The sequence below is a fragment of the Sarcophilus harrisii genome, chromosome 3, assembly GCF_902635505.1.
Source record: "Sarcophilus harrisii chromosome 3, mSarHar1.11, whole genome shotgun sequence".
In the NCBI taxonomy this organism is placed as follows: Eukaryota; Metazoa; Chordata; class Mammalia; order Dasyuromorphia; family Dasyuridae; genus Sarcophilus; species Sarcophilus harrisii.
This window is the reverse complement of record NC_045428.1, coordinates 255,950,018-255,962,866: the sequence shown is the minus strand read 5'-3', so window position 1 is coordinate 255,962,866 and position 12,849 is coordinate 255,950,018. Positions and strand designations below refer to the sequence as shown.

The 12,849-nt window shown below is 33.2% G+C and overlaps 1 protein-coding gene across 1 annotated transcript in view; it reads right to left on the bottom strand.

The window, feature by feature from the left end:
• Window positions 1-12,849, bottom strand: part of CFAP47 (cilia and flagella associated protein 47) — a 759,462-nt gene that overhangs the window by 685,872 nt on the left and 60,741 nt on the right. Inside the window, exons 10-13 of the mRNA XM_031959439.1 lie at window positions 12,558-12,771; window positions 1,921-2,073; window positions 1,523-1,703; window positions 1,306-1,402 (exon numbers count right to left, since the gene is read on the bottom strand). Coding sequence (XP_031815299.1) covers window positions 1,306-1,402; window positions 1,523-1,703; window positions 1,921-2,073; window positions 12,558-12,771 — 645 coding nt within the window. The remainder of the gene's footprint in view (window positions 1-1,305; window positions 1,403-1,522; window positions 1,704-1,920; window positions 2,074-12,557; window positions 12,772-12,849) is intronic.

Genomic DNA, 12,849 nt, shown 5'->3' with positions numbered 1-12,849 from the left:
TATAGAGGACAACAGCTCCTAGAGGCCAGGGACACAACCCACATGGCTTCTAGAATAATTTATCATACATAAACACATAAGTGCCAATAAATATTTCTGAACAAATAAATGAGGAAATGAATGAGTGACCTTGTCCATATTGTTATAATAACAATATTAATGACGCATTTTTACATAGTATTGAAAATTTCATTCACTTAAGAAAATTTGTTGAACACTTTTTGTGCTGTGTATTCTCAGACTACAAAGACATTGATCCACATTAATGGTGTTTACAATCTAATAGGAGAAATAAAAGGCATATATGAATAGCTACAGTTCAAAGTAAAATGTGAAAATGTAATAATATCATTTCATAGAATTTCAAAAAAGAAGAAATTACATCTGAAGAGTTGATTAAGTTGGATATTGAAGGATAAAATATTCCTGTCCATTGATCAATTCAACATCATTTATAACATCACAAAATGAAAAGGACCAGAATGCTGCAGGCCTTATAAGATTAAGCACCACCTTAAAGATACTATATTATCAGTAGGAATCTAATTAACATTTGAAAATTCATAGCATTGGTTTTACACTTCTTCAAGTAACAAAGATTATTTTATAATTCATTAATTTAGCCATATTCATCATTAAGAAAGGCCAACAATATATTTTTGGTAACAAACAACTGAAAGCAAAAATGATGGCCATTCATTGAGAAATGGCTAAATAAATGATGACATAATTATTATTATAATTAATTATTAATTATTAACTTTTATTAATAACTTTTTTAAAAGAGGGAAAGAACATATTGAATAGTACATAATTATAATGACTGGGAGTTGAAACAATGATGTATTTCTCTTCCTTTTTTACAGAAGGGAGAATTACTGTAGATATTATCAGGCTTGATTGATATCTTTGTTGGTTTTACTGAATTGCTTTTTTCTCTTTCCTTTTAAACTCTATCACAATGGATAGTTTGTTGAATAAAAGAGAGAAATTAAGCCAATGTAAAATAAAAGATATCAATAACAATAAAATTTTAAAAGGTCCAGTAGCCTTTTGAAATAGATGTATTTTGAAATTTTTCTACCAAGATGACTCTTGGGATATGCTTTATTAGTTCAGCTAAAAATTAAGGCAAATTGAGTTTAAACTTAATGAGATTCATAATCATTAGCAGTAACCAAAGTTCTTGCTAAATTTATATCCAAGTGCAATTGTAACAGAATTAAAATTAAATACTACATGTTTAAATGATGGGTATCACAATATTGTCTATCAGAAGCATGATGCTATTTTGTCAAATCTTACCAATTACTACTTGATGAAGTTGCTTTGGTGACAAGATTAAGTTGCAATCTTCTTTTGCTTGCGGCGTGGATGGGGTGTGACAAACTACAGTGAGAGCCTATGAGAAATGACAAATGGTTTCTTACATCAAAATTAGTTTTTTTTTTTTTAATATTAGCTTTCAGTGATTTAAGTATACTTATAAATTCATACTAAATTTACATTCCTTAAAACTTACAGTGGATTCTGCTTCTTTTGCTGTCAAATTTTGAGTAGTTAGCAGAGAATTTTCCTTTAAAGGCAATTTTACCGGTTGGTTCATCTCTTCAAATAATTGTGCAATTGAGAGGCGAGGGGATTTCAGTTTTCCTCCTGGTTTCATGCCAATATCTATCTTATTATCTGCAAGTTTAAATGCCCTATTAAAAAATAAATGCCAAAAATATTAGAAAATATAATTTCAAATATATTTATTTGGAAATAATTACTAATTTTAAAAAATGTATACTAAAGAAGTAATAGAATTCTTCTGTTATACTAAATATTTTAAATATGAATTGAAATTAATGAGGGAGAAGAAATAAGAAGTAAGAATTTCTGAATCTTTAAGTAACAGTTTTTCTTCTATTATTTTACCTTTCTGACTTCTTCTGCATTCTCTGCTTTGCCAATTTTAAGGTGAAATTATAATAGTAGTCTTTATTTTCTTGTATTTGCATTTGTTCCTCTTCAGTATATGCATATTCAGGATCCACATAATTGTATCTTGGAACTTTTGTGAAAATGGTCCTAAAAATATAAAAATGGCATCAATGAATTTTGTCTCAGACGATGTCATGAAATCTGAAACTAGTTCTAAAATATATCAGTGTTTACTGGAGAAAATGATGAGACATTGCTACATTATATCTTCCCTACACAAAACCATGATAAAGCAATCAAATTACTTGGATTTAGACCTGCCGGTAGGAATTTAAAGGGAATTTAATTAAATCTTAATTTATTCACAAAAGTTAAAAAATTGTCTTAACCAAGAGATGAACTCAATTAGACATTTATGAAAGATGTGTTTTCTTTAATTTCTCAAAGATTTATGAAGTTCTTAACAATGAAAAACTGTATAAAGACTGCACTTTCCATCTATAGCTCTGTTCTGTATGAAATCTACAAATCGAAAAATGGTCAAAGGATATGAACATACAATTCTCAGATGAAGAAATTGAAACTATTTCTAGTCATATGAAAAGACGCTCCAAGTCATTATTAATCAGAGAAATGCAAATTAAGACAACTCTGAGATACCACTACACACCTGTCAGATTGGCTAAGATGACAGGAAAAAATAATGATGATTGTTGGAGGGGATGTGGGAAAACTGGGACATTGATGCATTGTTGGTGGAGTTGTGAACGAATCCAACCATTTTGGAGAGTAGTTTGGAACTATGCTCAAAAAGTTATCAAATTGTGCATACCCTTTGATCCAGCAGTGTTACTACTGGGATTATATCCCAAAGAGATTATAAAGAAGGGAAAGGGACCTGTATGTGCATGAATGTTTGTGGCAGCCCTTTTTGTAGTGGCTAGAAACTGGAAACTGAATGGATGTCCATCAGTTGGAGAATGGCTGAATAAATTGTGGTATATGAATATTATGGAATATTACTGTTCTGTAAGAAATGACCAACAGGATGATTTCAGAAAGGCCTGGAGAGACTTACACGAACTGATGCTGAGTGAAATGAGCAGGACCAGGAGATCATTATATACTTCAACAACAATACTATATGATGACCAGTTCTGATGGACCAGGCCATCCTCAGCAACGAGATCAACCAAATCATTTCTAATGGAGCAGTAATGAACTGAACCAGCTACACCCAGAGAAAGAACTCTGAGAGATTACTAAAAACCATTACATTGAATTCCCAATCCCTATATTTATGCCCACTTCCATTTTTGATTTCCTTCACAAGCTAATTGTACAATATTTCAAAGTCTGATTCTTTTTATACAGCAAAATAACGTTTTGGTCATGTATACTTATTGTGTATCTAATTTATATTTTAATGTATTTAACATCTACTGGTCATCCTGCCATCTAGGGAGGGGTGGGGGTAAGAGGTGAAAAATTGGAACAAGAGGTTTGGCAATTGTTAATGCTGTAAAGTTACCCATGCATATAACCTGTAAATAAAAGGCTATTACATTTTTAAAAATGTAAATAAAAGGCTATTAAATTAAAAAAAAAAAAAAAAAAGAAATCTACAAATCAAGGGAGCCATAATCTAAGTAACCCCTGGAATTCCAGTCCCCTTTTTCATTTTTTATATTGTATGTTTTATGCATTTTCTTCCCTGATTAGATTGTAAGCTTCTTGTGGGCAGGGAAAATAGATGAGGATCATGTTATATATTTGAACCTTAAAAGGATATATGATGTGACATGATGGTCTAAATCTAATTTCTTTAAGATTAGTTTCTAGTTTTCCTAGATTTTGACAAAACATTGAGCCCTTAAAAAAAGTAACTGAGGTCTCTAGGTTTATTAGACAGTACAAAAATAAGTTAACATGGTCTGTTTACTGTGTAAACTACTCTGTTCTATTGGTTGACCTATTTTTTAGCCAGTATCAGATCATTCAGATAATTACAGAACAGTTTGAGTTGTTACTATGAAACTTGCTTCCTTCTCATTTTTAAAAAATTGTTTCCCTTGAAAATCTTGACCTTTTGTCACCTCATATGAATTTCGTTATTATCTATCTTTTTCCAGCACTAAGACTACTATTTTAATAGTTATATCGGCTTAGCCTATTCATGAGCAATTAATAAGTCTTTGAGTATAACTATTTCTATAAAGAGTATTTTCTTGTAGTATTTGTTTAGTGTCTACGTGTTGTGGTAACTAGATCTAAAATATTATGTACATTCTGTAATTATTTCAAATATTATTTCTTTTCAATCTATGCCTACCATATGTTGTTATTAATAATCAGAAATACATTTGTTTACATATATTTTTATATCTTGCAAGTTATATGAGAATTGTTTTTACAAATTTTACTTAACTTACTGGTATAAAGGAAGGCTATCTCCTACATATAAAATGAGGTGTTATTCTGTGAATTAAAGGAAAATAGGATAAATATCTCTAGCCTTCTTTTTCTCTACTGTTCTCTAAAGGAGATTTTAACTCCTGCCAAGATGGGAAGCAGCAAATTGGGATCAAAACATTTTACCATCCTAATGTCCTCAGAAAGAAGGAGTACTAGATTAGAATTACATTTATCTTTTACCTAAAATATTAATAATCTGGGGGTATAATTTTCAGGTTCAACTTAATTTCTGATCACTGTTTCATCAGTAATCAGGTTTCATATCCAAAGCTTGATCTTTTCCATTCAAATATCAGTTCTACAACGAACATACATATCAGTTAGCAAATAAACACATCTGTCTAATTTCACAGACAAACAGATATCAAAGAAAGTATACAAAGAAAAATATATACCAGACAATATAAAGGGAAGAAACATTCCCACTGGGAGTGAGGTAAAGCTTAATTGAGAAAATCTCAGATGCCACCCAAGGGGAAATTCCCTAAAGATTCTAGTGCAGCAAGTTAGGAAGAAGGACATAATGGAGATTGGTGCTTCCTCTTATGTTGACTTTTTCCCAAAATGTTTTCCTTCAGAAACTTGAAGATTGACAACATGTACCTATTCTCTCAGAACTGAAAACAAGAAGCAGCTGAAGTGATTAGAGAACTGAGATACAAAAGACCTTAAGAGACTAAAAGGCTCTTCTCTCTCCCACTTTTGTCGACACCTCCATTGTCACACACAGGGAATTGATTTCTGCCAGTGAGGAATGAGTCCCATGCTAATGGACTTTGGAATTCAATTTGCTTGATCATTCTGTAAGTAAATTATATTATCTACAAAAGCAATAACTTTATTTCTATCTTGACAATGCTTATTATTAGATTTCCTTTCTTGCCCTTTTATAAAGCTTGCATTTCTAGCATTATGTAAAAGACACATTTGCTTTCATCTTAATTTTATTAGACATAAATCTAGTTTATCTCCATTATTTAAAATTCTAGTTCTTGGCGTTAAGTAGGTTCTACCTACAACATTTTTTTAAAAGGTCCATTTAATTCTATATTTTAAGGTGTTTATAATAGAAATAGGTGTTTAATTTTGTCAAAACTTTTTTTCTCCATCTACTGATTATACATATTTTTGTTCTTGTTATTTATATGTCTGTTAGGTTATAATTTATCTAATAGCTTAAAACTACACCAAAATTTTTTTAAATAAATTATATTTTTTATCTTTTTTTATTAAAAAATAGAATAAGAAAAAAACAGAAAACAGTTTAAATAAAACAATACAAAAAAGAACATTGTCATGTTTTCAACAGACCATCAGGAAGGATTCAAAATAGTTAACAACAAATTATCATTCAGGAAAATATATATATTAGTAGAAGAAATTATATTCATGAGTGTTCATCATTTCTTTATTTCCTTGTAGATTGTTCTTTTGTTCTCTTTACTTTTTTTTCCACCTTTCATCCCTACCACCCCTCACAAGCAGGCTTAAAGTTAAGAAAGGATATATTTATGTGTACATATGAAGATATATACATACACACACACACACAAACATACACACACATACCGCCCCTCCCACCTACACACATACATATCTTTCTTATCCCTGTTGACTCTTTGCTTTAATTCTGTTCCATAACTTTCCTTGTTATCACTTAACCTCCCCTCACCCATGGATCACTCCTTTGTTGTCTTCCCTCACCCTTAGCTTCCCCATTTGCCCATCCCTTCCCCCTTATTTATTTACACATTTTGGAGGGTACTATATATATAGTGTTGCCTATTCAACCCGTTCCTGATGTAAGTTTTTAGAACTATGAGCCCTCCTCCCTAATGCCTCTGTGTCTATTCCTCCTCTGCACCTCATTTGCATTACATAATTACTATTTTTACCTTTACTCTGGCCCAATCTTTCTTTTGAGCCATCCTATTGTTGATGTCAATCTTAAACATATAGTATATATTTCCCATGTTAAAAAAACATAAAACATAAACAATTTGTTCATGTTGAGTTCCTTGAAATTGATCTTTGATACTGCCTCTTATTGTTAAATTTTCTACTGTTAAGATTTGATGGATAGGAAATTCTGAAAATCTGCAAGTTCATTGAATGTACATTTTTTTCTTATTCAATATTATAATTTTGCTGGATATGATATTTTTGGCTATAAGCCTAGTTTTTTAATTGTCAGTAAATATGATTTCAGGATCTGTAGTCTTTTATTGTGGCTACTGCTAACTCCTGTACAATTCTAATGAAGCTCCAGTGTAGTTGATTTTTTTTCTTATTTTTGCAAAATCTTCTCTTTGATCTGGGACTTCCAAAATTTGGCAATAATATTCCTATGAGTTTTTCATAAAGGATCTTGTTGAAGTGGTGATTGGTAGATTTTTTTTTCTATTGCTACTTTTCCCTCATGTTCTATCATTCCAAAACAATTTTCTTAGATTATTTCTTGCATTATTGGGTCAATAATTTATCTTTCACAACTTTCAAACAGGACAATTATTATTATATTTTCTCTTTTTGATCTGTTCTTCATATCTGTTGTTTTTCTTATAAAATGTTTCACGTTCTGTTCTATTTTTTCATTCTTTATAATCTGTTTTGTTATTTCTTGGTCTCATATTTGAAAGTTTTTTCCTTTTATAGTTGGCTAACTTTCTTTTCATAATCTTATTTTTCTTGGATTTTTTTTAGTTTTTCCTTAATGCCTTTTATTTGATTTTTAAATTCTTTTTTGAGTAGTTCTATAAATTCTTTCTAGGCAAGGAGCCATTTCAAGTTACTCTTTGAGATAGAAACTTTTTTTAGTTCAGTATCCTCCTATGAAGATGAAGATGAACTCCAGTCTTCCCTATTCCCATAGTAAATTTCTATCTATTGGGTTCTTTATTCTTTTCCTGTTCATTTTTTTTAAATGGGAAGTATTCGTGTAAGCATTTTTTTAAAAAATAAGAAATAAATATTAGTGTAAGTACCTCCAATCATGGGATGGAGGGATAGTGCCTCAAACTTCACTTCAACTCTACCATCTGAACTGGAACCTCAATCCAAGAGTTCCTCACCCCTGCAAGTGGCCTGCAATCAGCAGCATCCTTGCCCCACTGCTTCTACACCCACCCAATGGGCTAATTCCTTCTCACCCAGGGCCTAGGCTCAGCAGCACAGGGAGGCCTGTTCTTAGTCAGCTAAGGTTCAATCAATCTTCCAGGACTCAGACCCCGAGTTTACACTCCATCTGTCCCAGAGGTGAAAGATTCTGTAGTTCCTGCTGAGGCTCCAAACACACCCAGCTCCCCACTTGGTGCTTCAGTGGAACTAGCCTAGCTAGAGATGTTATACTTCACAAGGTTTAATCCCAGGCCCTGGGTCTTTTTTTTTAGATCTTCTTGGGTTGTACCTGAAAAATCCCTGTTTCTGCCCCAAGTCTTCTTGATTTTTCCCTAGTCTATGTTCCTCCTGAGGCACAAATCTCTTCTGTAGGGGGGAAATCTGTTCCTACTCCAGTACCAACCTATTCTTCCATCTTGCCAGAAACCTCCTCTGCAGAAAAACTTTTGGAAAATCCTACCCATCTCATAGGGTTCATTGTTAAGCAAAAGTTTTATAAATTTTTATATGCTCTATGAGTTATTATTGGCACTTTGTAAGGAGAGGCAGTTCTCACTTTGTGTAAGTACACTATTCTATAGACTTCACCTTAAAGCAATTTTTTACATAATGTGAATTCACTCCTATCCACCCAACATTACTTACCCTATATAACAAAGGCATAGACAAAATAAAACCTTTATATATCATAAAATGTACTAAAATACAAACATATTAAATACTGTACCATGATAATAAACAGAATAATGAAATGAAAGGCAAAGTTGATGATAAAGTAAGCACAGTATATACAATAAATTTAATAAGTATATATGATGTGTTGCCCTTCTACACTCACTATACCTTGTCTTTATCACACTGGTGGATGGCTGTACAACATTTTTTTTATCAAGAAATGTTTGGACAGTGTCTCTCTTTTATTCCTTTATCTGATAGTAAGAATTAATATTATCCTCAACTAGTCTTTGAACTTTTAAAAATCTTTAAGTATTTGGATCCATCTTTTCAGTGTAAGAAAAAAATTCACTCAAATAATGAAATGCTTCTGCCAACTATTAATATGTTATGAATCTTTTTGGTTCAATGTCAGCTTCCAAAACTTCCCTTTCTTCTACAATCTACAACTCAAACTGAACCTCATTTGACAGTTCGTCTTTATGATAATCAACTTTTCCACATGATTCTTGTCTACTTCTAGCTCTCATTCTTGTGCTAATTTTACTGTCTTGTTACTTGTTTTTTCAATGGTTTCATGTTTGCCAAATCCACAAAATCAGGAAAAAATCCTCTGCAAACCCTTGAAGTACCCAGACAAGAGAAAACACAGGGCAGCCAAAATAATGAATTTTAAGAGCTTTTATTACTGGCCAGGACTGATCTCCCAACACCAGGATGGGAGGGGTCAGTAATGAGTGGTCTCAGGACCACATATTTATAGAAAAAAGAGAGAATCATCAAAAATGTTTCTTGATACATATGTCATAATAAAAGAAATTTCTATTCTAGACAAGAGGCAAAGGTTATCACTCTAAGGGTGTCATTCCCAGACCACAATAAGACAGTATTTCTTTATGTTTTTCAAGTTGTCAAGATCTTAGGTTTTTTTAGGACAATACATCTAGGGGTATAAAAATGCCATTTGCATTAGGGCGTGAAGAATTAGTAATAAACTTCTAACTACAAAGATTCAAGATTATGTTTCTCACGATCCCATTTGGGGTGCTTTTCCACTTCATCCTCAAACTCTCTTCATACATATTTTTAATACCTTCCCTTGACTTAGCAATATCATGGAAAGCATGATCAACTTTGTGGAACTTCCAAAAATGTCTCCATTTCAAGTTTTTATCTGCATCCAAAGCTGAAGTTTCCTGGGCAAATACAGTGGGTGAAAAATACCTCTTGAAATTCTCATTCATTCTCTAATTCAAGATTGTTATCCTTAGTTCTTAAAGATGACCAGAATGACATCATTATGTTCGAGTGTATCTGACTGGCTAATCAGACAACACAAGTTCAGAGTGCTCTGACAAGAGTCGGACACAAATAGCCTCTATGAACATTTGAGGGGGCTTCTCTAATTTTGCTTATCTCACATTTCTTAGGAACTGATTCAGTTTTGTTTTGCTCATACAACAGAACACATTCTCTGATGAGGGCACAACATGCTTGGCAATCCTGTGCCAGTGTCTCCCATGTCTCAATTCTAAAGTTCTTAAGAGAGTCCTTAAGAGTTTTTTGTTCTGCTTTTTCTGACACTTTTTTTAATGCTGGCTTTGTGTGAGTTCTCCATAAAATAATTTTTTTTTTGGCAAGCATGCATTTGGCAGTTGAACACTGTGGCCAGCCCACTGGAGTTGTGCTCTCTGCAGTAGAGTTGGAATACTTGCACCTTAGTTCAAAAAAGGACCTCAGTGTTGGTATCTTATCCTGCCAGGTAATCTTCAGAATCTTCCTAAAATAATTCAAATGGAAGCAATTTTTTAGATCTTCTTGGGTTCTTTATCACACAAAAGTAACCTAATGGCATTTAAATCTTTTCTTTAGTTGGAACATTAGGCAGGGAGTGACTGATTTCAACTTGGCATAATAGCTTTCAACTTTGAGGTCAATAGCTTTAAACTCTGAGGTCAATAATTTCAGCATTGATTGATGATGGTCTGTTAAGAACATTATGGAAGTGTTCAGCTCATCTCTCTAGGATCATGTCCTTATCACTAATTAGTATGGCACTATCAGCACTGAGTAGCTAAGAAACACCACAGGTCTTTGGCCCATAAATAATTTTTAGTACAGTATAAAAAATGGTTTTGATTGTTACTATCAGCATAAAACTGAATTTCATCTGCCTTTTTACTAAGCCAAGAATCCTGCTTCTCTCTAATTTCAAGTGTACTTTACTTTTGATAGGATTAAATGTTATCTTCTTCAAAATAGATGAACTATTCTATTGGTAAACCCTATGGAGTTCTCGTTTTTCATTTAGCAGCTTCTGAATTTCCCCATCATTTTCATCAAATCAGCCTTAATGTTTGTAAGTTTTCCAATTTGGATGAGCAAGTACAGTACTATACACCAAATTTCTGAAAGCTTCCCACTCCTTTTCTGCTCCATTACTGCTCAACTAACCCTGCAAGTTGGCAAAAGTTTCCCCTCAGAGAAAGACTCTAATGTGTTGACATTAATTCTTCTAGTAGTCTTTTTTCAATGGAGCCTCTACTTTTGTTGAATGTGAATATTCAGATTGGAATGTTTAAGTCTATGATCAGTCTAGACCACACATTGTCTTAGTCTCTCTCACATATTGTTTGTTCTTCTCCTTATAATCACATAATCTATTAAATATCAATGTTTGCAGCAAAGGTGTATCCATGAGGCCAATTAGGTAAGCAGACAATTTGGGGGGCACCTTTTTAGTTCCTTCCTTATACATGGAGGTGAGCAATGCTATCCTTAAGAGGTGGTTCAGATACTCAAGGGACTACTAAATCCCACTGCTGCTCAGAGTAGAAGACAACCATATGGCCTGAACTACCCATATGCAGATTGTGATTATGGCTCTCAGTATATCGGCACCTGATTCTTCCTTACTCATCTATGGCCACAGGGCTTTGAGATAGGTACAAATGGTAAGATCGTATGGTGATGTCTTTTGATACATGAATTAAGTGGATTTAAGTGAGACAGAGTTGCATGAAATTGATAACTTTGCTCTCTCTTCCAAAGCCACCACTGTCCAGTGGTAAGATAATGGTAATAAAGAAATGCTATGGATGACTTTGTTATCTGCATTGTCAAACCAAGCTCAAAGTGCTCCATAACACTTTGCTTTGTCTGTCTTCATTGCTATTGGAACAAATTGTTTTCATCAGTCCATTCCACCAGGGAAGTCTTTACATACTTGGGGTAGATACCCCTTTTAATCACTATAGGTAACCCCTTAATTACCCTTACCTTGGATTACCCAACTGCCAAAACAGTTTATCCAGTGTGTGGACACTACTACAGCTTCTTGGAGCCACAGGTGAGAGATGGATTAGGTAGACACCAAAGGTGGAAGGCAGCTCTGTAAAGGTTCTGGCACCCTCATCCCAGAGATACTAGTTTTCCCTGAAGACACCCTACAACTTTAGATATTTTTAGGTAATGGGAAGGTGGACTACTTTTACATTTTTATTAAAATCATCCAGCTGGAAGGCTAACTTTTGCTATTATGCAAAAGAAATACAATTTTGAAAGGAGTGTAATTATCATTAGAAAACTTCTTAGGAATGAAGCTGCAGCTAAGCCATTCCTTTAATATGATAAGAGTTATCTATACCTTAAGGGTAATGAAATAATGCTCAGGTAATGTAATGTTCTCCTGCTGATTCCTTTTTTGCAAGTCCCAGATGCATTCTTTTGAGCAAAAGAATAATTCTATTTTTCAAAGCTTTATACCAGTAAGTTTTTTCTTGGGTTCAAAATGGCATTTTTTGGTAAAATAGGATATTAAATATTTGCTCCACTATTTAGGGACCTTCATCTATTTATTTTTGCAGGAACTCTAGGAACTTTTTTCCTGCTTCAGTATCTGTACTAGCAGCCTCTCCAGCTTCTTGTACATCTGAAATCCTGCACAATTTTTAAATTGGAATTGGAATGTGGATCTGTTTCAAAATTCTTTAGAAAAGTCAAATCTATGTATTGCAAATTTTTGTAAAGCAAGAATTGTCTGTATAACGATGTCATATTCTAAATCGATATGTTTTCCTAAAATTCACATCCAAAAACATTTTTTTTTTTTTGGCTAAGGCAATTGGGGTTAAGTGACATGCCCAGAGTCACTCAGTTAGGACGAGGTAAGTGTCTGAGATCACATTTGAACTCAGGTCCCTCTGACTTCAGGGCTGGTGCCCTATCCACTGCGCCACCTAACTGTCCCTTAATTTTATTTTAAAATGAAAATTCTACTTTATGACTGTACTTAATTCAAATTGCATTAAAATGACTGAAATTTGTTATTTTTTTTATATGCTTAAATGTCATCAACATAATACCTGAATTCCTCTCGAGGATCTCCGGACCTGAGGCTAGCACTTCGGTCATTAGGAAAGGCAATCAGTGCATCTTTCTTCAAGTGCTCACTTACTCCTTGATCATGGATGGATGTTAAGTTTGATTTCAGCATTGCTACTGGTGCAAAGTTTTTGTACTCTCCTGTTTCATCCACAACATACTGTCCAGTGACATTAGTAATCAGAGGTGTTAGACCTTAAAAGGACATTTAAAAAATTAAGACCAATAGCTTTCTATTTTAAATGCACCATTGTAGTTTTCCACTGATATTTA